The sequence below is a fragment of the Sus scrofa genome, chromosome 10 (assembly GCF_054392235.1).
Source record: "Sus scrofa isolate SSC_HxYL_T2T_F1_AM1 chromosome 10, Sscrofa_HxYL_maternal_Yorkshire_Landrace_v2.0, whole genome shotgun sequence".
NCBI lineage: Eukaryota > Metazoa > Chordata > Mammalia > Artiodactyla > Suidae > Sus > Sus scrofa.
In genome coordinates, this window is record NC_139392.1 from 57,574,727 (window position 1) to 57,602,370 (window position 27,644).

The 27,644-nt window shown below is 38.4% G+C and overlaps 1 protein-coding gene across 10 annotated transcripts in view; it reads left to right on the plus strand.

Moving 5' to 3' along the window:
• KIF27 (kinesin family member 27) overlaps positions 1-27,644 on the plus strand; it is a 91,881-nt gene that overhangs the window by 37,497 nt on the left and 26,740 nt on the right. For 6 of the 10 annotated variants that reach the window (XR_014817744.1, XM_084979803.1, XM_021064656.2 and 3 more), the window contains 7 exons: positions 1,104-1,273; positions 2,299-2,402; positions 3,688-3,843; positions 8,599-8,804; positions 14,257-14,454; positions 21,655-21,768; positions 25,174-25,350. Coding sequence is in view for 9 of the 10 variants with exons in the window: in XM_084979803.1 (XP_084835929.1) it covers positions 1,104-1,273; positions 2,299-2,402; positions 3,688-3,843; positions 8,599-8,804; positions 14,257-14,454; positions 21,655-21,768; positions 25,174-25,350 (1,125 nt within the window). In the remaining variant the exon portion in view is untranslated. The remainder of the gene's footprint in view (positions 1-1,103; positions 1,274-2,298; positions 2,403-3,687; positions 3,844-8,598; positions 8,805-14,256; positions 14,455-21,654; positions 21,769-25,173; positions 25,351-27,644) is intronic. The other 4 variants (XM_084979802.1, XM_084979801.1, XM_084979806.1 and 1 more) reach the window with 2 other exon arrangements.

The following is a 27,644-nucleotide window of genomic DNA, read 5'->3' on the forward strand; positions in this document are numbered from 1 at the left end:
ATTTGAATAGCTTCTGATTTATGTTAACAGTAAATTAAATATCTTCTCTAAGAGCTTATTATTTACCTTTTTTGAGAAATCGCCCTGAAGTTTGGTTAGAGAGAAGTGGCCAAAAAGGAAACTAGAATAAAAGTATAAAGGCAGTTTCTAATTCATTGTTCACTGTTTTCCAAGGTCAGTTTTTGAGAACCTAAGGTGTATTGCCAATAGAAACATGTTATAATAGAGAAAGTTAGCCCATGAAAACTTAGCCAGGTAGCTCATGAAAATCTATTTATCCTATGGTATGTATTAAGTATGTCACTTAGAGCCTTAATTCAGCTATCCCTGACTACCACGTGTAAAGTCTGAATAAATACATTCAAATTTCAAATCAGAACTATTGTAGCCATGGGCTCAGGATTTCTTCCTGTGACAGATTTGGATGGGGGGGATTGCAGATCATTAGCAACACTGCAGTTCTTCAAGTGTTCAGAACTGGGAGGATGGGGTGGGGCAGTTGTCTCCTATTACACCACATATGGGCTCCACAGTTGTTGGGGAGTGCTGTATTTAAGAGCTGTTTTGTTTCTATTCATGCCTCTTTTTTTTTTTTTTTTGGGTCTTTTTAGGGCTGTACGTGCGGCATGTGGAAGTTCCAAATTGGAGCTGCAGTTGCTGGCCTATGCCATAGCCACAGCAACACTAGATCTAAGCCGCATCTGTGACCTACACCAGAGCTCATGGCAATGCCAGATCTTTAACCCAATGAACAAGGCCAGGTACTGAACCTGCATCCTCATGGATACTAGTCGGGTTTGTTACCGCTGAATCACAATGGGAAGTCTTGCTTTCATTTTTGAATGATATTTTCCATGAATTATAAATTGAAGCTAGAAGAGCTTTCCAGAAGAGAGAAGGAAGTTTGTGTCCACGAGGCGCCATAGTATTATGAAGTGAATTTTGATTTTTTTTGTGGGGGATGGGAAGTGTACGTTTTCAGTGGTTGGTTATTTTAAGAGTACCTATCTGATCATCTCTTTAAAAAATTTTGACTGATAGGATAAAAATAGACACTTTAAAAATCACTTTTTTTGTTGTTGGGTGGGGAAATCCCTTGTAAGGTCTACACAAGTCCTTCTGTGTACTCTCTGGATCGACTAGTTGCTGGATTTCGAACACGAAGTCAGATGCTTCTGGGTCACATAGAAGAACAAGATGAAGTCCTCCACTGCCGATTTTCTGATAACAGTGATGATGAGGAATCAGAAGGTCAAGAGAAAGCTGAAATTAGGTATGTTAATGTAGACTGATTTAATAAACATAATTACATGATGTAATAAGTATATGCAGATGTAGGTTTTTTAAAAGTGTATCCTTCCCATGTAATCTAAGAGTAGGTGATTTTTTGCTACATGAACTGTCAACTGTTATGAAACCAGCGTTTAAACACAAGTCATTGGTCTAACAACTGTAAAATAATTTTTTATTTAGAGCTTTTATGGTGGATGAATTTTAATTTTCAGAGAGAATAATTTTGGATTTCTTACCTTTGCTGCCACAGTGGCAACAAACATGATGAATTTTCCACTGGGTCCAGGATGGTGGGGGGGGTATCTTTTTATTTTGTGGAATATTAGCAAATTGTTTACATAATTCATTATTTTCTTTTTATAGCCATATGGAAGTTCCTGAGCCAGGGGTCAAATCGGAACTGCATATAGAAGTTCCTGAGCCAGGGGTCAAATTGGAGCTGCAGCTGTGGTCTATACCACAACCACAACAATGCCAGATCTGAGCTGCATCTGCAACCTATGCTGCAGTTTTTGGCAACGCTGGATCCTTAACTCACTGAGTGAGGCCAGGGATCGAACCTGCATCCTCACAGAGACAACGTCAGGTCTTTAACCCACTGAGCCACAACAGGAACTCCTATAATTTACTATTATTATTATTATTATTATTATTATTATTGGTCTTTTTAGTGCTGTACCTGTGGCATATGGAAGTTCCCAGGCTAGGGGTCACATAAGAACTATAGCTGCTGGCCTACGCCACAGCCACAGCAATGCCAGATTCAAGCTGAGAGTAAGACCCACACCACTGTTCAGGGCAATGCCAGATCCTTTAGCGCACTGAATGAGACCAGGGGTCAAACCCGTATCCTCATGGATACTAATAGGGTTCATTACAGCTGAGCCATGATGGAAGCTCCCTATAATTCATAATTTTAAAAATAATTTTGGGGGAAACTCATTGAAGAGCACATTAGAAACCACTAACAGATAAGTTACCTTTGATCCTGATCTTTTTTTTTAGACATAGAGGTTGCTCATGGATTCAAAAGCCAGGCTCTGTTTGTTCTCTTGTTGAATTGAATGATATTCAGGATCAAACACAAAAGTCAGGATTGGAGAATGAAGGTACACAGACTTTCTCAAGTAACTTAGATCTAATATTTATAAGACACCTCTCTTTTTCTGCAGGCACTAATTTAAGAAGCATCTAGGAATTCTCAGAGACAAAAACTTGGTTAGGAGTGCTTTCCTGCCTTTTCCTTTATGTTCTGTGCTCTAAACTCTGATTTTTTTTTGTTCCTTTTTACTCCTTAATAAAAAAGTTTTCTCACAGATCAATTCTAGCTAGAATTATAGGCTAAATCTTTCAGAATGGGGAATTTATATTCAAACCTGAGTTAATATACATTATACTCTTGGCTACTTTAAAATACATCCTAAGGAATTTATGAGGTATCTATTACTTTGCTGGCATGCATGCCTACCATTAGTGATATATTTGGTATTAGAGCCAACTTAGTCTACTGGGTGCTTGTAATGTTCACAATTGAGAATTTTTATGCATCAAAAAACAGCATCCAAAAATGTTTATGTAGCAAAAACTACAGTAGGATATTTTAGCTCATTTCTCTTGGACTATGAGTGCTCAAAACATGAAGGGTAAGAGTACAGAGAATATAAATAATGTGATAAGTCCTCCACTGTGAAAATAGAGAGCATCTTTTTAAGAGCCTGTGCATGTGATATTAAAAAATTAACTATATGTCACAAATGAAACTAAAATACATTTAAAAATAGATAAATAGTTTAGACAAGTGCTACCCAAGTAGCCATCCTTAAACTGTTTTGTTACTGGTCTACAACAAGGTAAGAAACTTATATCACCGTGTAAGTCAGTGCACCAGCTCCTTCATTGAGGGGGTCTCGCTATGAAAAAAATGTCAGCTGAACTAAAGTAATGGCATGGTTGATTTACGTTCTGGTGCAAGACAGTAACAAACAGTATGGGACCAGACTCTGATTAGCCTGCATTCTCTGATTAGAATAATACCATAAATGAATAGGAAAAAATTCAAACCTCTACCCATCTGGAGATTTTACACCTTTCTCAAATAACTCGGGTTAAAGAAAAACTTTCATTGCAGTATATCTAAAGGCAATGAAAAACTGTGTACCAGAACCTACAGATTATTACTATGTTAACTTTATATATATATAAAGGAAAGGAAAACGTACTGTTAGCTGGAAAACTAAAGCCCCAATTGCCATGTATTTTTTTTTCCTTTTTTTCCTTCTGCTTGTCTCTTCTGTGTTACCTCTAGACTGCTTCTGTGTCTACTTTTCTTTTTTAATTCTGCTTCTGTTGAATATTTCTGAGCAGATAGTTTCCTCAGTTTTGTTTCTTTTAAAGATTTAAAGATTGAATGTCTCCAGGAGAGTCAAGATTTGAATTTGCAAAAATTAAGGAATTCAGAACTCATACTGACTGAAGCTAAACAAAAAATGAGAGAACTTACTATAAACATCAAGATGAAGGAAGATCTGATTAAAGAATTAATTAAAACAGGTAATAATATCCTGTGAATCAGCTTATATGAAAAAGAAAAGCTTTCTAAAGTTGCTTCTGATGTAGCATTTATTTATTTATTTTTTTGGCTTTTTAGGGCTGCACCCACGGCATATGGAGGTTCCCAGGCTTGGAGTCTAATCAGAGCTACAGCTGTGCCACAGCCACAGCAATGTCAGATTGAGCCGAGTCTGTGGCCTACACCACAGCTCTTGGCAACACCGGATCCTTAACCCACTGAGCGATGCCAGGGATCAAACCTGCAACCTCATGGTTCCTAGTCAGATTCCTTTCTGCTGAGGCACAATGGGTACTCTGTAACATTTAATTTTTGATGCAGAGGACTCTCTACTTTAGCTGGGTATTTTGTGTAACAAGGTATGTTCATTCTAGAGCCAATATGTGGAGGTTAATTATTGAAATACCTTTGTTATGTTTGATTTCATCTGTGAATTCTTCTAACCAGTGGGAACTCCATGTTGTACTGAAAGTCTATGGCACTTAATATTTTTTTCACCTTTTTTTTTTTTTTTTTTTTTGGCCACCCTGCAGCATATGGAGTTCCCGGGTCAGGGATTAGATCCGAGCTGCAGTTGCGACCTACACCCCAGCTTTGGCAATGACTGATCCTTAACCCACTGTGCTGGGCAGGGATCAAACCTGGGTCCCAGTGCTCCCACAACACCACCAATGCCACTGCGCCACAGCGGCAACTCCTGTTTTTTTTGCTGTTTTTAAAGAAACATTATACTAGGCATCTGGGAATAAGTCTGAGATGTTTTTCTAACTCATTTTAGTAAGTACTTATTTTAAATTTGAGTCTTTATTGTCTTGGCTAGTTCATTTTTAACATTAGTTATAAGCTTAATAATTTACATGTAGATAATTTTTATTTTTCTAAAGATGTAGGGATTTGTCCTTGAGAGCTGTTCTCTTGAGTGAGCCAAGCTTGCAGCTCTTCCCCTTGGTCTCAAATCCTGCCAGGTTGGGTGATGTGCCACATCCTCTCCTCTCCCTCAGCTACATTAGGCTTGTCCTAAAATGCACATTTCTAGCTTTTGGGTTTTTCCCCCACTAATATACTCAAAGTGTAAGCTATTCTGAAGTGTAAGCTACTCAAACTTGGCTACTCTGCAGTTCAGTAAAGAATTGAAGGAATAAGACACACTAGCATTTCCCCCCCCCAGTTCAAATGCAGACAGCTCTCTGGTCACGTTTGGGGGAACTGAGGGAAATACTGTCTTCCTCTTCTTCAAGCCCAACGCTGTAATCACACTCCAACCACACGAATTGTGGGTCCCAAGTCCTCTGCAGCAAGGAGACACCTGCCGTCCTTCCATGTCCTTTGTCCTGCAAGTTTGCTTTCTGGCCGTCGGTCCTACTTTCTCAGTGTTCTGTTCCTCAGCTGCTGTCCAAAGCATTTTCCTTCCTCATTCCTGGTGACCTGTGTGCTCTACATTATCCTAGCTCATTATCCCAGGTGTAGAATTTTGACCATGCCCCTTCCACACAGACAGGATCCTTGCCAGTAAATCTCTCTTAGGAGTATCTAGGAAATGATTTAGGATTGGTTTTGTTTCCTTTTCCTTTTACAGCTGTACCCACGGCATATGGAAGTTCCTGGGCTAGGGGTCAAATCAGAGCTGCAGCTGCCAGCCTACACCACAACCACAGCAACACCATATCCAACCCGCATCTGCCACCTACGCCAAAGCTTGCTGCAATGCCTTAATTCATTGAGGCCAGGGGTCAAATCTGCATCCTCATGGACATGATGTAGGTTCTTAACCTGCCATGATGTAGGTTCTTAACCAGTCCCAGATGTCATAGCATCACCTATACATACTTCAATAAGCGTCTATACAGAACATAGAAATAACAAAAAAGTCACTACCACATCTAACAATGTTAATATCTGCCAGACCCTATTCAGACTTGCCCAACTGTCTCGAAATATCTTTTGCAATTAGTCTATTATAATCACAACTCAAAGAAGGTCACAATACATCTTATTGTTATGTCTCTTAAAAATCCTTTAATTGAGAGCTGGCCCCCTCTCCTTTATATTTTCACTTGAATTTGTTGAAGATGAGTTCTTCTTATATGCTTCCCGTGTGAATATTTAGAACATAGAGAAAAATAGAATATAGATACTTCTATATCTCTTTTCATTCTAAGCCCAGTTACTGACCCTAAAAACTTGGTTTTGATTTGTTCTGAATAGTAAACTGTCCCTGAACTAGACTAGCAAACTTGTGGCAGTGGGAAGTAAGAGTCTGGAGTTCATGGGATGAATAATTACCAGGCACAGGTTGTTAGACTGGTTTACTGAAAATCTCTCTCTCTTTTTTTAGGGCCTCACTTGTGGCACATTGAAGTTCCTAGGCTAGGGCTTGAATCAGAGCTGCAGCTGCAGGTCTACACCACAGCCATAGCAATGCCAAACCATGTCTGCAACCTACACTATAGTGGGCAGCAAGGCCAGATCCTTAAGCCACTGAACGAGGCCAGGGACTGAACCCGCATTCTCATGGACACTATGTCAGGTTCTTAACCCACTGAGCCACAATGGGAACTCTGAAAATCTCTAAATTTTTTAATAAAATGAGTTATTGAACCAAACACACTATCAACTGTCTTCTGGCTCTCCAATTCTATGATGTGACTAACTTTAAAATTCATCTGGGGAGTTCCCATTGTGGCTCAGTGGTAACGAACCTGACTAGTATCCATGAGGACATGGGTTAGATCCCTGACCTCACTCAGTGGGTTTAAGGATCTGGCATTGCCATGCACTGTGGGGTAGGTCACAGATACATCTCAGATCCCACATTGCTGTGGCTGTGCCTGTGGCGGAGGCTGGCTGCAATTTCAGTTCAACCACTAGCCTGGGAACTTTCATGTGCCAAGGGTGCGGCCCTAAAAAGCAAAAAAATTTAAAAATAAAATAAAATTCATTTGACTACTGTGTTTTAATAAATCTAAGATCCCATAAATTGGTTAACACACCAATATTTTATGAACCGCTAAGAAAAAAAACACAGTGCCAGCTATACCAGGAAAAGATGTTAAAATGCTACGGATCTTAAGATGCATCCTCATTTCAGAGAGACATTAAAATGTGAAAAAGTATGCTAAAATTGATGAAATGTAGTATAATTGTCATTGTTATTTATTTTGGCCGAAGTAGCTATTGTCTGGGGAAGTCTTCACTGAGAGGGCTTTGAAAAGTAAGCACGCATTCACCCTTTTGCTAATCACCACCTCTAAGGGTCTTCAGGAAAGCTCTAAACTGCCTTTGGTTAGAATGAGCAAGAAGAAGACCTTCTCTGTGTAGGTTTAGGTCTCCTCTATTTTAAGGCAGCCAGGAAGGTACCAGGCTACAAAGTTAGCTTGTTTAGTGAAAGATCTCATGGTGGGATAAGTACCTGAAAGAAAATCATTTATTTCAGGGGCGTAAATATTCTTAACCTCTACACGTACTACCACAAAATAATGGGGATGGAGAAGCTATGTAAACCCCAAATCAGGAGTTCCCGTTGTGGCTCAGTGGAAAAGAATATGACTAGCATCCATGAGGATGTGAGTTCAATCCCTGGCCTCGCTCAGTGGGTTAAGGATCCGGCATTGCCATGAGCAGGTCACAGATGTGGCTCGGATCTGGTGTTGCTCTGGCTGTGGTATAGGCAAGTAGCTGCAGCTCCAATTCAGCCCCTTGCCTAGGAAACTCCACATGCCAAAGGTATGACCCTAAAGACCCCTGCCCCCCCAAAAAAAGAAAGAAAAGAAAAAAGGCATAGATGAAGCATTTGTGGCAAAATCTTGATAACTCTTGAGTCTGAGTGATGGAGGTTCATTATATTATTTACCTACTTTTTATATGTTGGCAATTTTTCATAGTAGTAGAAAAAAAAAAAGAATTTAGACACAGATTATGGGTAGTAGTAGGAAGCCAAAGTGTAATAAGAGGCCAAAGAACCACTCCAAACATTCTTTTAAACTGCAGTTTGATGCCAAGCAAAGGTAAACTGCAAATTCAGAAGCTCAGAAATGTCACACTAAAACATAAAAGATGAGCCAGGGAGAAGAATTGAATGGCACCAGATGGGGACAGTAATTAAGAAACTAATTATTAAGGCCAAGTGGCAAGTTATGTTTGATGCGGATGGGAGGGAACAGCTGGGTTTTTAATGCTCTGCCTTAAATAGTTATACTGCTCAGCTTTTTAAGAATAGGGTAGTTTTGGACATTCCACAGTGTTGCAGTGGGTTAAGGATCCGGTGTTGCCATAGCTGTGGTGTAGGTTGCAGCTACAGCTCAGATTTGATCCCTAACCTGGGAACTTCCATATGCCACAGGTGCAGCAAAAAGAAAAAAAAAAAAGAAAAAAGAAAAAGAAAAAGGCTGTTTTATGTTTTCAACATTTTACTTAGTTTTAAAATGTAATTTATGGAGTTCCTGTCGTGGCTCAGTGGTTAACAAATCCAACTAGGAACCATGAGGTTTCGGGTTCAATCCCTGGCCTTGCTCAGTGGGTTGAGGATCCGACATTGCCGTAAGCTGTGGTGTAGGTCGAAGAGGCATCTCGGATCCAACATTGCTATGGCTGTGGTATAGGCTAGTGGCTACACCTCCGATTAAACCCCTAGCCTGGAAACCTCCATATGCCATGGGTGCGGCCCTAGAAAAGACAAAAAGGCAAAAAAAAAAAAAAGTAATTTATAACTTATTACTATTATTATTATTATTATGAAGGTAATGATGCCAAGTCTGTAAGCAAACAGTATTCTCTGAAAGTAACAAAACTTGAACATGAAGCAGAACAGGCGAAAGTGGAATTAACTGAAACACAAAAGCGGCTGCAGGAACTGGAAAACAAAGATCTTTCTGATGTTGCTTTGAAGGTAAAATTGCAGAAGGAGTTCCGCAAAAAGATGGATGCCGCCAAGCTAAGAGTCCAGGTAATTTAAAAAATGTAATTGAGAAAACTTATTTAAGGCTTCCAGCTTTTGAAGATTCGTGTACCTAGTTAGGAAAGAAAAAGGGTTCAGTTTTTACTAGTAGGAGGAACTGGATAGCAAGTTTTCTTTTCCGGTGTACTGGTGGGTTTAGATAATTTTAGTCTAGGTAGTATATTTCTTCATTCAAGAAGTGTATTATTTCCAGAGTTTCCATCATGGCTCAGTGGAAACGAATCTGAGAAAAAAAGACCAAAAAAAAAAAAAAGTATATTATTTTCATCTTTTCCTCAAAAACCACATGGTGGGAGTTCCCATCGTGGTGCGGCGGAAACAAATCCAGCTATTATCCAAGAGGATGTGGGTTCAACCCCTGGCCTCGCTCAGTGGGTCAGGGATCCGGCAATTGCCGTGAGCTGTGGTGTAGGTTGCAGACACGACTTGGATCCTGCTTTGCTGTGGCTGTGGTGTAGGCCGGCATCTACAGCTCCAATTTAACCCCTAGCCTGGGAACTTCCATATGCGGCGGGTGTGACCCTAAAACGCAAAACAGACAAACAAAAACCACATGGTAAGAAATAAAAACAACCACAGAAGTAATGTCCTTTTCTGAAGGATAGAAGATTAACTAGTGATTAAATAATGCATATAAATTATCTTGTTTGTATATAGCACTTTGTTGACACTCAGCAAATGATAACTGTTTCAGAGTTTTCTGAAATCATAACTGGTTTAAGAAAGGTTAATAACTTTGAGTAGTACATCTTATTCTTAATTTCCTAAATGCTAGACTTTGCTATAACCTCAGATACAGCTATCTTAAAAAAATTCTATTCTAGGAGTTCCTGTTGTGGCTTGATGGGTTAAGAATCTGGTGTTGCCATAGCTGTGGTATAAGCCACAGCTGCAGCTCTGATATAACCCCTAGCCTGGGAACTTCCATGTATCACAGGTACGGCTGAAAAAAAAAATTATATTCTCTGAGAAATATTCCATTACAGAGACATTTTGTTTCTGAAGCCGTTCCCAGGTGCTTTTGGTATGGGCGGAGTGCTTTTTTAGTCTGCTTATAAGAATTTGCTGGAGTGCCTTTCCTTTTTTTTTTTTTTTTTTGGGCCACACCTGTGGCATATGGAAGTCCCAGGGTAGAGGTCGAATTGGAGCTGCAGCTGCTGGCCTACACCACAGCCACAGCCTCAGCCACACCAAATCTGAGCCGCATCTTCACCCTGCACTGCAGCTTGCAGCAACACCAGATCTTCACCCCACTGAGCAAGGCCAGGGGTCAAACTGGCATCCTCATGGGTATTAGTCTGGTTCTTAACCTGCTGACCACAACAGGGATTCCTAGTATGTAATTGTTGATTGTAATCTCTTATGATCCTTTGTATTTCTGTGGTATCATTTGTGACTTCTCTTTCATTTCTGATTTTATTTATTTGAGCCCTTTTTTTTTTCATGATGAATCTGGCTAAATTGTCCAATTTTATTTATCTTTTCAAAGAACTAGTTCTTAGTATCATTGACCTTTTCTAGTATTTTTTAGTCTCTGTTTAATTTATTTTTGGTCTGATCTTTACTCTTTCCTTCCTTCTACTAATTTTAGGTAAGCTTTACTTGTTCTTTTTTTAGTGCCTTTAGGCAGAATATTAGGTTGTTTGATCTTTCTTGTTTCTGAGGTAAGCCTGTATCACTATGCCCTTCCCTCTTAAAACTGCATTTGCTGTGTCCCATAGAGTTTGGACAGTTATGGTTCCATTTTCATTTGTCTCAAGGTACTTTTAATTCTCTTTTTGATTTCTTTGTTGATCCATTGGTTGTTTAGTAGCATGTTGTTTAGTCTTTAAATGTTTATTTTTTTTTCCAGTTTTCTTGAAATAGCTATAATTATTAGAGACTAAAGATTAAATGAAATATTGTTTTAAAACATTTTATTACGGAGTTCCCGTCATGGTTCAGTGGTTAACGAATCCGACTAGGAACCATGAGGTTGCGGGTTTGATCCCTGGCCTTGCTCAGTGGGTTAGGGATCCAGTGTTGCCGTGAGCTGTTGTGTAGGTTACAGACGCAGCTTGAATCCCGAGTTGCCACGTTGCTGTGGCTCTGGCGTAGGCCGGCGGCTACAGCTCTGATTGGACCCCTAGCCTGGGAACCTCAGTATGCTGCGGTGCAGGCCAAGAAATGGCAAAAAGACAATAAATAAATAAATAAATAAATAAAACATTTTATTGCCATATAGTTGATTCGCAATGTTTGTGTTAGTTTCAGATGTACAGCAAAGTGAATCAGTTATACATATACGTATACCCATTCTTTTTTCCCATGTAGGATTTAATAGAACATTGAGTAGTCCACCTTGTGTTATATATACAGTAGATCCTTTTTCTTTTTTTTTTCTTTTTAGGGCCACACCTGAAGCATATGGAAGTTCCCAGGCTAGGAGTCGAATCGGAGCTACAGCTGTGAGCCTATGCCACAGCCACCTCAACATGGGATCCAAGCTGCATCTGCAACCTACACCACAGCTCACAGCAATGCCAGATCACTGACCCACTGAGTGAGGCCTGGAAACGAACCTGCATCCTCATGGATACTAGTCAGATTCGTTTCTGCTGCACCACAATGGGAACTCCCTACAGTAGGTCCTTGTTAGTTTTCTATTTTATATATAGTAGTGTGTATGTGTTAATCCCATCCTCCCAATTTATCCCTCCCCCCAAATGGTGTCCTCCTTGGTAACCATAAGTTTAATTTTGAAATCTGTTTGTTTCTATTTTATAAATAAGTTCTTTTATATCATTTTTATTAGATTCCACATATAAGTGATATGATATTTGTCTTTCTCTGACTTAGATAATTTCTAATGTCCATCCATGTTGCTGCTGATGGCATTATTTCATTCTTTTTTATAGCTGAGTATTATTCCATTGTATATGTGTACCACATCTTCTTTATCCATTCTTCTGTCGATGGACATTTAGGCTGCTCCCATGTCTTGGCTATTGTGAATAGTGCTGCATCAAACATTGGGGTGCATATATCTTTTCAAATTACAGTTTTCTCCAGATATATGCCCAGGAATGGGATTGCTGGATCATATGGCGGTTCTGTATTTAGTTTTTTAAGAAACCTTGCACCAGTTTACATTTCCCACCGACAGTATAAGAGTAAGTGAAAGATTAATAGGGTTTGTGAATCATCATGTTCTTTTTGTTTTCCGTTTTTCTTGATGCATATCTTTTTCTGCTGAGGATACTGATAAGGAAAAGAAAGAATTTAAGTTCAAAAGAAGCATCTCATAGGCAGAGGATTGAAACACGTTTCCCATGTAGTTTTAGAAATTTCTTTGCCTTTATGATATCCACGTACAACTGATGGCGACCCTAAAGATGATGAGGATGGTGGTGGTAATGAGAAGGAGGGTGGTAGTTGAGTGTCTACAAAGTACTATATACACACCAGGTGTCTTATATGTATTATTTAGTCATTATTTAACCGTTTGAAGTGGTATTTTTACATTCTTACGAATGAGATAGGTAGTTTATGAATATAAAATAACTCATTCAGAGTCACATAATTGTGATGATAATGGTTCTCAGTACTCTCACATCTCATACCATTTTAAAATACTAGTGATTTTATTGATATAATGAAGTTACTTCAGTTTTTAAAACTTAAAAGTTTGTTTTAATTAAAAAATTTGAAATTCTCTGTAGTCTTTGTCTTCAGATATAGTTATATGCTTCATTAGTATCTTAATGCTAACAGAGGTTGCATGTTTGAACATCTGTGGAGTAAGTGCAAAAGGCAATGACAACCTATCTCACTTTTAAACAAGATTGTCAGTACTTATACTGATATTTTCAATATTATGTGGAGACACTAAAATGCTCGTATTAACATTTTTGCTTCAGTAAAGCAATTACTCTCAAAAGTAAGTGCAAAGCCAGGGAGGGTGCAGATCCAGGCATGGGAAGCTTCAGAGTCCTATGGCCTCCAAGCTTAGTAGTACTCAAAGTAGTCCATCTGCAGATTGTGCATTATTGACCTGCAGTGAGATAAAGGTAAATGGGAGCACAGCTTCCCTTATCTTAAAAGTCTTGCATGAAATTATCACCAACTAATATAGTAGTGTGCTTCATGGTGCCGGCTGACGACAGTCTGTGGTTGGTACTGTCCGCACACTACACATTGAGTAGCACTCTAAGCTACACTATCTTGTGAATACTTAGTTTAATTAAAACAAACTGTGTTTATGTCAACAATATATTACCAGAATAAAGGAAATAATTAAATTTAGCCTGCAAAGTTACAAAGGACCTCACCTTAACCTTTTTGTCGTGTAAGAGATACTTAGTGCAATGCTAAAGTACATAATACAAATCTAATATATGTTTATTTGATCAGGATTAAATCGATGCCCTCTGGTATTTTGTATTAATAGAGTCAACTCTTCACAAATGTTCACAAGTTTTTAATGCTATCTATGGATAACTTGAGCTAGAGAGGAAAAGCTTTTTTTAAAGATCATTAAAATGGTAATTACAGTGGTTGGTCACTTTTAGGGAAAATGGGATCATTTCAGATCATCTTAATTCAGGGGTTAATGACTTAGGCTACAGCTGGATATTAAAGATGAGCACAGTGGAATATTATGCAGCCATATAGAAAGATCAAATCTATGTGAGAAGACCTCTCTCTTAGATAAGTTAAATAGAAAAAAAGAGAAGTGGGAAATAGTCTACCTAGAATATATGTAAAATTATTTTCATGCTTGTAAATTATTTCTTGGAGTTCCTGTCATGGCGCAGTGGTTAACAAATCTGACTAGGAACCACAAGGTTGCGGGTTCGATCCCCGTCCTTGCTCAGTGGGTTAACGATCCGGTGTTGCCATGAGCTGTGGTGTAGGTCTCAGATGCGGCTCGGATCCTGCATTGCTGTGGCTCTGGAGTAGGCTGGCAGCTACAGCTCCGATTTGACCCCTAGCCTGGGAACCTCCAGATGCTGCAGAAGCAGCCCAAGAAATGGCAAAAAGACAAATAAATAAATGATTTCTCAAAGAATATTTAAGAAATTGATAATTTTTGTTTCAGGAAGCAGCACAAGTTGGTTAGGGGTCTGAGATAAGGGTCTTTTAAAATTTAAGTTCAGCTTTATATTGTTTTTTACCATATACATAAAATGTTTTTTAAATTAAAACAGTAAAAAAGCAATGATGTCAATTTTGTTCTATTTGGCTTTCAGCATCAGGAGATCTTAGCACACTCTGGTGAAAATCATGATAGTTGCCCAGTTGTAAAAGTAAAAATGTAGAAAACACTTATGAAACAATCAAGAATAAATTAAAATTTAGGCAAAATGCTTACCTATGTCATTAAATGAAAAGCTCAAGTTTACTTGGGGGATATGAGAAATGAAATTTTTTCATTTTGAAATATTCCGTATGATCCTAGGTCTTACAGAAGAAGCAACAAAACAGTAAGAAATTGGCATCACTGTCGATCCAAAATGAGAAACGTGCTAATGAACTAGAGCAGAATGTAGATCACATGAAATATCAAAAGGTACAGCTACAAAAAAGACTTCGAGAAGAAAACGAGAAAAGGAAGCAACTGGATGCAGAAATTAAGCGGGATCAACAAAAAATCAAAGTAATATTGTCATACTTTCCTGCTAAGCATAATATGAAATGTTCAACGGCTCAGAGCTAACGAAACCAAGGTCTTGATTCATTTGGCTTGTGAGGTATCTAACCTTGGCCTGCCCTTGGCTGCTGTCCTCATTCACTTTAAAGCTTTGTTGATCTACATAGTAAAAGCTATTTATTGAATTCTGAGTACTGTCTTGAAGGCTTTGACTTCACAAAAGAAAGTTCAGTGATAATTTCTCTACTAGGACCTTAACTTCAGTTGAGGCTGTCAAAAACATAAAAACTGACTTTCTAAAAAATATCTAACATTTGAATATAGGATTTCCCATTTTCAAAGTGCTTTGACATGCATCGCCCATGTGGCAGCATAGAAAAAAGTACAAGGTACAAAGGTGTCATTACATTCATAGTGAGCAGAAGAGTGATCAGACTTGTAGGCCCAGCAGTTCTGTTGAATGGATTGGTCTGGGGAGGAACTAGTGGTTGTCAGCCCGGGCTCTGGAGCAAGGCTAACAGGTATTCAAACCCCAGCTCTCTCAATTCCTGGCTAGATCATTTGTTGAGAAAATCACTTACCCTCTCTCTTTCTGTTTATTCTTATCTAAAATGGCCTTAGTCATTCTTGCCTCAACAGACCTCTTTTGAAGAAGGGGAGGATGATAATGATCATAATAACAGTAATAACAAACACTTAGCACTATGTACCAGGCTCTGTTCTATAGAAGTGTCAAGCTGAACCCAAGGCTTGGTACATAATTGGAGATTTCCAACTTTGGAATAGAATATGTTCTCAGATCCTTAGAAAAATGACAGAATTTAGTGATAGAAGGGAACTGAAAGAGCATTTAAGCCAAGTTACTGATTCTTTTTTTAAAAAACAGCTTTATTGAGATATACCTCACATTCTATACAGTAATATATGTAATACATATTAAAAAACCCAGCTTTATTGAGATATACCTCACATTCCATACATATCCATGTAAAGTATACAATTCGATGGGTTTGGTATATTATTGATTTTTGTAAATTGTAAAATATAGCATGAAATTTACCAGTTTAACCTTGTTTAATATTAGAGTTCCTTAATTATATTCACAGTGCTGTACAACCATCACCACTATCTATTTTTAAAGCTTTTTCATCACCCTTAACAGTCACTTGGTAACCATTAAGCAATAACTCCTTTTTCCCTCTTCTCCCAACCCCTGGTAACCTTCAATCTAGTTCTGTCTCTGTGAACTTGCCTATTAGGATATTTTATAAAAGTGAAATCCTACAATATTTGTCCTGTGTCTGCTTATTTCATTTAGCACGATATTTTTTTTTAAGGTTCACCCATGTTGTAATACGTACAAGAGCTTCATTCCTTTTTATGGCTGAATAATATTCCTTTGCATGCATATATAACATTTTGTTTATGCATCTATCTGATAGACAGTTGGGTTGTTCCACCTATGGTGAATAATGCTGTGACAAACATTGGTATACAAGTAACTATTCAAGTCCTTGCTTTCAAATACCTATGAGTGGAATTGCTGGGTCATATGGTAGTTCTATGCTTAGCTTTTTGAGGAACCACCGTTTTCAACAATGGCAGCACCATTTTAGATTCCCACCAGGAATATATGAGGGGTCTAATTTCTCTACATCTTCACCAACACTTGTTCTTTTCTTTTCTTTTTTATTATAGTCATCCAAGTACAGGTGAAGTGGAATCTCTTTGTGGTTTTGATTTGCATTTCCCTAATGAGTAATGATACTGAGCATCTTTTCATGTACTTACTGGCCATTTGTATATATTCTTTGGAAGAAATGTCTTTTCAAGTTCTTTGTTTTTAATTGGGTTATCTTTTTGTTGTTGAGTGGTGTGAATTCATTATGTATTCTGGACTTTGAACTTTATTAGAATCATGACTTCCATATATATTTTCCCATTCTGTAGAATATGTTTATATTTTCTTTATAGTATTCTTTGATGCACCAAAGTTTTAGATTTTTATGAAGTTCCCATTTATCTTTTTTTCCTTTTATTGCTTATGCTTTTAGTGTCATATCTAAGACTCTGTTGCCAAATCTAAAGTTGTGAAGATTTACCCCTATGTTTTCTTCTTGAGCTTTATGGTTTTAGCTCTTATATTTAGGTCACTGATCCATTTTGAGTTAACTTTTGTATATGGTATGAGGTAGGGGTCCGTCCTTATTCTTTTGCATTGTGGAAATCCAGTTGTTCCAGCGTTACCTATTGAAAAGATCATTCTTTTCCCATTGAGTGGACTTGGTGCCCTTGTCAAAAATCAACTGGCTGTAGATTTATGGATTTACTTCTAAAATCTTGATTCTATTCCATTTGTCTGTATGTCTATCCTGTGCCAATTCACACTATTTTGATTGCAATAGCTTTGCAATAGATTTTGACATTGGGAAGTAAGTCCTCCAATTAATCCATAAATCTACTTTTTCAGGATTGTTTTGGCTATTCAATTCCTTATGAATTTAAAGATCAGCTTTTCCATTTCAGCAAATTTGCCATTAGAATTTTGATATGGATTGTGTTGATTCTGTAGATCTCACAGGGTGATGTAGATGTGATGACAATATTAAATACGTCTTCCTGTCCATGAGCACAGGATGTTCATTTATTTACATCTTCTTTAATTTCTTTTAGAATGTTTTATAATCTTCAGTGTGGTGTCTTTTACTTCCTTGGTTCAATTTATTCCCAGATTTTTTTATTTTTTTTGGCATGTGCGAGTTCCCAGGGCAGGGATCAAACCTAAGCCCAGAAGCAACCCAAGCTGCTTCAGTGACAACACTGAATCCTTAACCTGTGCATCACAAGAGAACTCCTGTTCCCAGATAATTTATTCTTTTAGATGTTATTGTAAATATAATTGCTTTTTAATTTCCTTGAGTTAACTCATTCCTGATGGTAATAATTATTATTATAGTAGTAAATAACATTTTTTATTTATCTTCAGTCAGTACTATGCTAAGCAATTATGTGCTTTATCTCATCTATTTCTCTTTTTCTCTGCCTATGTTTTCATTTTTCCTTTTCCCCTAGATTCTTTTTTTAAATATCTCAGATTTTTCTCATCCTAAAATTATTCTTCTTCAAGTTTATACTTCTCCCTTGCTTTCTGCTCCCCTTTATGACCAGACTTCTTGGAAAAGTTTACTATATTTGATTCTGTTGCCTTTTCTTTCATTTGTTCTCTTACTCTCTCCAGTCTGGCCTCTGGGTCTTGGCTGTACCATACACTTCAGGGCTCTTGAGAAGTTCACTAGTGCTCTGTCACTCTAGTCCCTGACACCTCAGCTGCATCTAGCATAGTTCACCACTGCCTAATCTTGAATTATTTCCCCTTTGCAATTTTTCCCCCCTTTGCCTTTGTGAGATTGCACTCACCTTGTTTTTTCTTCTCTGATTGCTTGTTCTTTATCTTTGCTAGATTATCCTACATTATCGTTTCTTTACCACTGGGAATTACTCAAGGCTCTAGCCTGTGCCCTTATCTTCTGTATTTGTCCTGAGTGACCTTTGACCTCATCTTTTTCCATGGCTGCAGTTTAATTCTGACAATTCCTAGATGTAATCCTTTAATACCAGATTTGCCCTTTGAGCTCTGGATTCATGTATCCAACTGTTGACATCTTCATTAGGCTGTCTTACAGATGAATTCAAAATCTTCCTTTCTTATCTTCCCACTATTCCTCCTCCCTGCTCCCTTCATTGGGGAGAAAATATGGTTTTCCAAAGCACCTTACAATACATTTCAGCCCATTCACTTGGATAAGCTAGACATATAGCAGTCATCCTTGACGCTGTCCTCTTCCTCATTGCCCATATCCAGTGAACCACTAAGTCCCATAGATTGTGTCTTCTAAATGTCTTGAATCTGTTCAATTTTCATTTCATTGCCAACACCCTTCCTCCAATATAAATATCAGGCCTGTCAGTCTTATGATCTTTGGATATCAGCTTCTCATCTCTCTTGTGCTCTGGCTCAAACCAGCAAGACATAGCACTCTCTAAATCTATGTTTAGCGAAAAGAAAAAAACTTTTGAGCAGAGTGCCTAGTCTGCTGAAATGCAACTCTGCCAGTAACTTAAACTTTTTACATTCTTATTCAGGGAAATTTTGTTCCTTCTAGCCATATCTCTCATTCCAGGGAAATGATCCATTTATGGGGGAGATGAATATTCCAGAAAAGGAACAGTCTGCTCCAAAGATATACTGAAGTGTGTCTACTACTTCATGCAAAAACAGAAAACCTACTCAGAGTCCTAAAAGACATCTTGTCTTCTGTTTGAAGCTTACTCTAATCTGTTTTTCACTTGGCTAAACCAGACCATTTCCAGGGAATACTATGACTTCTACATGGGTTCTCCTTAGAACAGCAGTTCTTAATGGAAGCCCATGGATGAGCTATAAAGAAAAGGTATGGGCACCCCTGGAATTGTGGAAACTGGGATCTTGGGCTTTTTACTTCTCTAAGCACCAATTTCCTCATCTATAAAATGGGGTTTATGATGGTATCTGTTTCATAGGATTATTGTGAGGATTAAATGGGATAATTAAGTAGATGTAAAAAGGCTAGCGCAATACCTGGTAGGTAGTTATTTTACTATCATAACAGGGATTACAACATATGTCTAAAGAAACATGCAGAAGATGGGATTAGTCCAACTACATTATACTTTTAAAGCATTTGTAGAAGAATCAGAATAGTAGAGAGTCAGCCCCAAGTGTAAGGTGCTTTTATTTCAGCATCTTGAAGTTGCTGTGACTGTGAGAGGGGCTAAATTACAACTGTGAATCAGAGCTAGGAAAGCATGAAAAATTAATGGGTAGTACATATAACAGGGTCCAAATTTGCTCATAATACAACTCAGGTGGGCAGAGAAAATTTATTTAGTCTATAGCAGACCTGTGTTCTTTTTTTTTTTTTTTTTTTTTTTGGTCCTTTTGCCATTTCTTTGGGCCGCTCCCGCGACATATGGAGGTTCCCAGGCTAGGGGTCGAATCGGAACTGTAGCCGCCAGCCTATGCAGAGCCACAGCAACGCGGGATCCGAGCCGCGTCTGCAACCTACACCACAGCTCACGGCAACGCCGGATCCTTAACCCACTGAGCAAGGGCAGGGAGCGAACCCGCAACCTCGTGGTTCCTAGTCGGATTCGTTAACCACTGCGCCACGACGGGAACTCCTTTTTTTTTTTTTTTTTTTTTTTTTTTTGTCTTTTTTAGGGCCACACCCATAGCATATGGTTACCAGGCTAGGGGTTGAATTGGAGCTATAGCTGCTGGCCTACTCCACAGCCACAGCAATGCCAGATCCGAGCTACATCTGCAAACTACACCACAGCTCACGGCAACACCGGATTCTTAACGCACTGAGTAAGGCCAGGAATTGAACCTGCGTCCTCATAGATGCTAGTCAGATTTGTTTCCACTGAGCCACAACAGGAACTCTTACGCCTGTGTTCTTTATGAAAGAGCTTCCACCCTGTCCTGCCCAAACCATGTCATGATAATTGCTGGGACTATGGTAGGAGCTAACTAGATATCCAGTCTTATTCTGGTAGCTTAAACATTTCCTTCAGATATTTCTCAGTCTTCTTGAATAAGAATATTCAATCTCTTGGCCTCTTTTTCCCTGTGCTTCTCTAAGATAGAGTCTGGTATATGTGGTTTTCGGGTGTGTAGCTTTATTGCATTATATAGAGTTGAGGGGGAAGGGAAATCCTGAGTTTCAGTTGGTCCTTGGATGTGACTGGCTGGAATCTGCCCTCCCTTGTCCACTTTTCCCCCTGGCCCCTGATATGAAGCTGCTGTAGTTCATCATCTGGTTTCACTTTCAGCTTAGGGAATGGAGGTTCTTTGGCTTCATCTCATCTCCTAACGGTGTTTTAAATTCCTGTTGAGACTACTAGGTCTTCCATCTAGCATGGTAGCCCAGTGGCCTGTCCTCACCTTCAGTTTGGGGATTAATTCCCCATGATAACTGACCTCTGTTGGTTCTCAATTCAGGATCCTTGTCACCGAGGCCAAGGAGTCCCCACAGTCTCTCTCTTTTTCTCCTGATCGTACTTCTGTCTTCTTTCAGCAAGGCTGGGCAGACCCTCGTGCGTGTGGGGGGCCTCTCTGCTGCAGTGCTCCTTCGCTCCCTCTGCCCTCAGTGATACCTTTACTTATCATCCCCTTTTGGGGCCACAACTCAGAGGGGGGGAGATCAGGACACACCTCTTTCTCCTTGCTGCCATTCTCAGGGCTGGCAGATGGCAGGCTTCCGTTTTACTTCTTTTTTATCAGTACTTCCAAAATGACTAATGGAAAAGGTACAGTTTTCATGTTATTATTAATTTGTCAGACAGCCCAATACTTTTGTAAAACAAGAACTAGTAGAAAAATGAAATAAAAAATTAAAGTGGACAATAAAAATCCATCTTTTATTAGATTAAACAGACATTAAATTATTCTGTTAATTTTTATAAAAGGTTCTAAATGCTAACTTTCCATTTCTATACTTATCCGTCATGGACCAGTAAGAAATAGCCGTGCGGACCAGGCCTTTTTGAATTCATGGCCTCCTTCCTGATTCCTGCTAAGCTTTGTGGTGGACAGTAACATCATCTCTAAACCCCAGTAGGACACATGGGCCCTCTTGACTCTTAAGATGTGGATGGAAACTACAGGAATTTGGAAATACTCTTCAGAGGACCATGATCTGTCTTGAAAGACTATGCTCATGCTGCAAAATCTGGTTTTTGAATGCTGGAAACTGAATATTCCTTTTCTTTTTACATTTCTCCTGTCATAAATTCTCATATCCCCATTGCAGGTGGGTGCCTTGGGCCAACTAACTAAAGGTAATGAACTCAGAAAGGCAGAAGAGAAAAGCAGATTTATAATTTTCATACTCTTACCCCATTATGCTAATTTGTAACACTGGCAAAGAATGAAAAAAAAATACCTAGTTTGTCTAGTAAATCCTGTTTTGTTTTTTTTTCTGCGAGATTGTATAGCTTGAATGAGGAGCTAACATTATTTTCTTCTTAAGTAGCCCCAGCCTTCACCTACTCCCCCCCTTTTTTTTAACAGAAAGTAAATGTTAAAATGCTTATCTGTATAGGTATTTAATGATGGCCATGTAGTAAAAGCAATAAGGTATCTTCAACTTCTGTTTTCTACAGGAACTGCAGCTAAAAACAGAACAGGAAGAAGGTCAACAACTGAAAGCCGAGGACTCTGATGCATTTAAGATGAAAAGGAGAAAAGGTTCGTTTGGCAGCATAGACCAGCTCCAGGTTTGTTGATTCTATTTAGTGTTTCCTGGTTTCTCTTCAATTTGATTTAAGTAGAGGAAAAAAGTGGTGGATTCTAAATAAAACCTTCATAAACATTAGACTTTGCCACTCAAGTGAAAAATTTCTAATATTTCTTCAAAAATTGTTCTGTTATTAAAAAATAATTTCTTATTCAAAATGTGCTGTATTCTTATTTTAGTTGAACTGGGTTTATTTGAATGTTGTTGAATGTATACCTGAAAACTAGATTTATTCCCATGTCAAGACTGGTTTATTCCTCTGGAAACAGGTATCTTCCTAAAGATAAGAGCTTTTTATCCAAACATAACTAAATTATATATGTATCATATATTTAAAAGCTATTGTTTTAGTGCCACATTTAAAAAATGAAATCCATAAATTAATATCAAAGTTCAAAAAAACAAATTTTTTTGTATATTTGAAATGGCAGTTCTAAAAACTTAAAATTATTGTACTTACAACTGTAGTTACACTCAAATGTAAATACATCACCTTAATTCTGAAAAATATATTTGCTCTCTCTTCATATAGAGAGTTCCCACGCTAGGGGTCGATTCAGAGCTGCAGCTGCTGGCCTACACCACAGCCACAGCAACACCAGGTCTGAGCTGCATTGGCAACCTATACCATAGCTCATGGCAACACCAGATCTTTAACCCACTGAGCGAGGCCAAAGATCAAACTTGCATCCTTATGGATACTAGTTGGGTTTGTTACTGTTGAGCCATGATGGGAACTCCCAAATCTTATGTATTTTAATAGCAGAATTTGGGACCGAATGTATTCCCAGTTATTTTACCAGTGTATTTTAGAAATTGATTAAAGATCTCCCTCTCTGACATGCTTGGTAATAATATTTCTGGGGTGGAAAGGGCATGTGGAGGAGCAGGAGAGGTAGGAATGCATAGAATAGTGAGACCTGTTTTTCAAAACGTTAAAGATCTAAATTTTTATTTATTTATTTATTTAGGCCATACCCATGGCATATGGAAGATCCTGGGCCAGGGACTGAACCTGTGCCACAGCAGTGACCCAAGCTGCTGCAGTGACAACACCAGATCCTTAACCTGCTATGCCACAGAGAACACCAAGGCTCTGATTTTTTTTTTTTTTTTGTCTTTTTAGGGCCTCACTTGGGGCATATAGAGGTTCCCAGGCTAGGGGTCAAATCGGAGCTGTAGCTTCTGGCCTACACCACACACAGCCATAGAAATGCGAGATCCGAACCACATCTTGGACCTACACCACGGCTCATGGCACTGCCAGATCCTTAACCCACTGCAAGGCTCTAAATTTTAAATGAATACAATGATAAAGAGTCTCTCACAGCTTGCACTGGGTTAGAAATAATAATAATTAAAAAAAACTGTCATGCTTTTTAATGTTGTAAAACAACCATTTTCCATAATTTAACCCTAAACAAGATTGTAAGTTAATTAATGAGTATCCAAAGAGCTTATAATAGGAATTGATTTGATATGAAGCACCTTTATAGAAGAAAGTATTTAAAATTGGAATTGTGTAGTAGAAATATTTTCTATAGAAAGAGAAAAGACTAAAGAAATTTTCAGAAAACTTACAGTAAATTGCACAAATCATAACTTTTATTATATCAAATGGAGACACATCCATTCATTTATTACTGTTTCCTTAAAAAACCTGTATTATGTTAGCAGAGTCCTACCCACTATTCAGAGGACAGCTAAAATATTACCTACTCTATGAAGCGGGCACTGACCTTTCTTCCATTTCCCAGAGAGAACTGATCCCTCCCTCTGTTTTGGCTTACATGGTACCTAGGAGTTAGCTGTATGTAGCATTGGTTAGCAACAATCAACATTTTTCCTTTTGGAATGGCCCTTACAAAAGATGTTATTCGTCTTTCAAACCCCACTTAGAGTCAAGACATGTTTGTAGAATAGGTTTTACATTAATTGCTGGTCTACATATATGGAGTTTCTAAGATATAGCTGAATATAACAAAACTCAAGTATTTCTGTGGCTGCTCTGGGATATCCTTCCTGTTCCTAATAATTGCAGAGCTACTTCTTTGGAGTTCAGTGTTATTTGGATGTGCTATTGCTTATAGGACCATGTTATCTAGGTCTGAATGAAAGACTGCATAGCTCTGGACCTACTTTGCCTTGGCCACTTTGCTCTCTTTTCCTCATGCATATTCATTATCTTATTGGCTTAACATAGATCTCTAGGAACCATTTTTATGAAGTTTGAGAAGAACTGGAAAATAGTACTACATTAATTTGTTGTCTTATTACTTGTTGTTTAGGTATAGTAGCTTCATTGCTCTGTCCACAGTTTAGGTGGGCACTTGGTAGAGTTCATCTTGGACGGTCATTCCATTCACTTGTTTATTCTTATTTCTGAGTATCCTTAACTCAAGAGAATATTATTATGCTTGTTTTGGAAATCTTGCCAGCTCAATTTATTTTACTTTATAATTATTTGATATTGACAGGCTACAGTGGAGAGTGTATTTCCATGCTCTGTTATCTATGTTTTCCGCTGTGTGTATTCACTTATTCATTTCCTTGGTTAACTGATTGAATCAGGCATTCGTTCAGTCATTCATTTAACATAAGCTATTGAAAGCCAGCCATGGGCCAGGCAGTATAGTAGGCCTTGGGGTTAGAGAGGCAAAAAGCACAGTCCTTGCAATTAGTCAGGAGCTCAAGTAGGGTGTCCCTGTGGGACTGTCAAGCAACCCACAGTGTTCGTGTTGTGATGGAGGTATGCACCTCTTAATAGGTTTCCAGCATGTTCTCAGAACTAACTCTCAGTAAATATAAAGAAAATTGTCAGCCTAAAAAATCCAAGGCTCAAACATATTTGGGAAATACATTTTAATTTCTTATAAAACAACACAAGAAGATTGTTAAATTAGAACCACCTATTTCTTGACAATTTTATTTTTTATTTATTTTTATTTTTTTGTCTTTTTTGCCATGTCTTGGGCCGCTCCTGCGGCATATGGAGGTTCCCAGGCTAAGGGTCGAATCGGAGCTGTAGCCACTGGCCTACACCAGAGCCACAGCAACGCGGGATCCAAGCTGCGTCTGTGACCTACATCACAGCTCACGGCAACACCAGATCCTTAACCCACTGAGCAAGGCCAGGGATCGAACCTGCAACCTCATGGTTCCTAGTTGGATTCGTTAACCACTGAGCCACGACAGGAACTCCCTATTTCTTGACAATTTTAGACAAACACTATTTTGTTATTCTCATTGTTCATTTAAGGTGTTCTGGATAGTTTTTAAATGTTCATTTAAGGTGTTTTACTTGATCTGAAATTATGTTATTACCATGTAAATTGTATGTCAGAAGGAAAACAAATTGTAACATTTCTTTGGAATTTTAATGTAGAAATTGGATGAGCAGAAGAAATGGTTAGATGAAGAAGTAGAGAAAGTTCTGAACCAACGCCAAGAATTAGAGGAGCTGGAAGAAGACTTAAAGAAACGAGAGGCCATAGTTTCTAAGAAGGAGGCCCTGTTACAAGAGAAGAGCCACCTGGAAAGTAAGAAGTTGAGATCTAGTCAGGTATTCTATTTAGTATGCTTTTTGATTCTGATTGTAAGCCATATAAACTAGGATTTATTTTCTCTATGAAGTAAATCATACCACTGTAAAGTTACCAACCAAAAGACTACTCCTCTTCTGGTTTTCAGTGTATTTTGCTTACCATCAGTAAAATCTATGGCAATTTTGAAGTAAAATGTTCCGTGTTTTGGGGGGTATTTAAAAATTGTGGTGTATTATGCATAACATAAAATTTACCATTTTGACAGTTTCAAAGTATCAACTCAGTGGCATTAGTTAGATTCACAATGTTGTACAACCATTATCATTATCTACTTGCAAAACCTTTTATTACTGCAAACAGAAACTCTGTAATCATTAAGCTATAACTCTCCATTTCCCCTGGCAGCCTCTATTGTTAATCTTTGTGGATATTTTAAAAGTACATGGCACCATTTGATGCTGTAGAGTGAACATTGGTAATTTGGAAAAACAAGACTTGAAAATCATCTAGCTATCACTACTGCTCAAAGTTAAGGGTTTGCAGGGTTCCTGTAAAAAAAAAAAAAAGATTTTGTATAATAAAGATTTATTTATTTTTCTAATTATAAAGACTTGGGGACCTTTAAAAAGTTTTGCTGGAAGACTTGGATTTTATGAGTCATTCACAAAAGTGGTTTTATGAAGGACTTTGCCTCAAATTCAGGATTTTTTTTTTAATATTAGATTTTTTTTTTCCACATCCATGGCATTTGGAAGTTCCCAGGCCATGGATTGAATCCAAGCCACAGCTACAACCTACACCACAGCTTTGGCAATGCCAGATCCCCCACAGCAGGAACTCTTCAGTTTTAGGTTTTGAAAAAGGAATGACTGGGGGCGGGCCGGGGGGAGTAGAAGAACCAGGAGAAGCTTTTTTTGATATATGTATATGTGTGTATGTGTGTGTGAGAGAGAGATATGTGTGTATTTTCAGTAGCAGCAGCAGCAACAATAGCATCTAAACATGAAGCTGGCTTGCCCCAGACTTGAAGAAGACTTTCTACATAAACCCTTGCCTCCAGCTGGCCTCGAGTCTGGGGTCAGTCTATAACACTGAGTCACAGAACAGAGAGATCAGTGATGCGCCTCTTTATTAAACCTGCCCTTCATCCAGCATCTAGACCACTAGGATCTGAGGTGATGGTGACATGTTCTTAACTTTTCTATCTCAACAAAATAGGTAGGCAGGCTTGGGGACCTGTACTTACCTCTGCTCTGTCCTCCATTCCCCAAACATGTTGAAATAGGTTTTAGCACCAGGCTGTTGGACTTACGAGTACTGGCAGCCTCTCCAGTGGACATAGGGGTACAGGCCACCCCTCCACCCAACCTAACTGCTGGTGCTGTATCCAGGTAGCTTGTTCACATTGGCTGTCAGGGTCAGGTTTTAAAAGCTACCCCTCTCCATGGGAATTCCCATTGTGGGTCAGTGGTAAAGAACCTGACTAGTATCTATGAGGATGTGGGTATGATCCCTGGCCCCACTCAGTGGATTAAGGATCTAGTGTTGCTGTGAGCTGTGGTGTAGGTCCCTGATGCAGCTCGGATCTTGTGTTGCTGTGGCATAGGCTGGCTGCTGCAGCTCCACTTCAACCCCTAGCCTGGGAATTTCCATATGCCGCAAGTGCAGCCATAAAAAGCAAAAAAATTTTAAAAAGTAAAAAAAAGTAAAAGCTGCCTCCCAAACATGTAAACGATAGCAAAGGAGTTTAACAATTAACGTATCAAATGAATGAATAGAGGACAATACCTGGACCTTTATGATATGTTCTGTATCACAAAAGAGAAAAGAGGAAAAAAATTAAAAAAGGAATGATAAGGAAACTCTTATTCCTGAAATACATTTACTTCATGATACAGGGGAGAAACGCTGTTTTATTATTTCAATGAGATGTAATATTTAGGAAGCAAGAACATACTGAGATAAGCAGAGAGTGCAAATAAATGAAACCCATAGTAGATCATAGCAAAATTGAATCTGTGAAGATTGTTTTAATGAAACAGAAGAGAAACTTGAGACATGCTGCTGGGTTCTTTTTTTGAACAAAAAGCATAAGAATATAACATTTTTTCAGTAAGAGGTACTGTAAGATGTAATCATATACATTTTAGACATGAAACATGATATAAAAAGCCTATATTCATACCATGTACAAATTTAACTCTAAATGAATCAAAGATCTAATTGTAAGTGCTAAAACTATTATATCTCTTAGAAGAAAACATGGTTATAAATCTTTGGGACCTTGCATTAAGCAATGGTTTCTTGGATA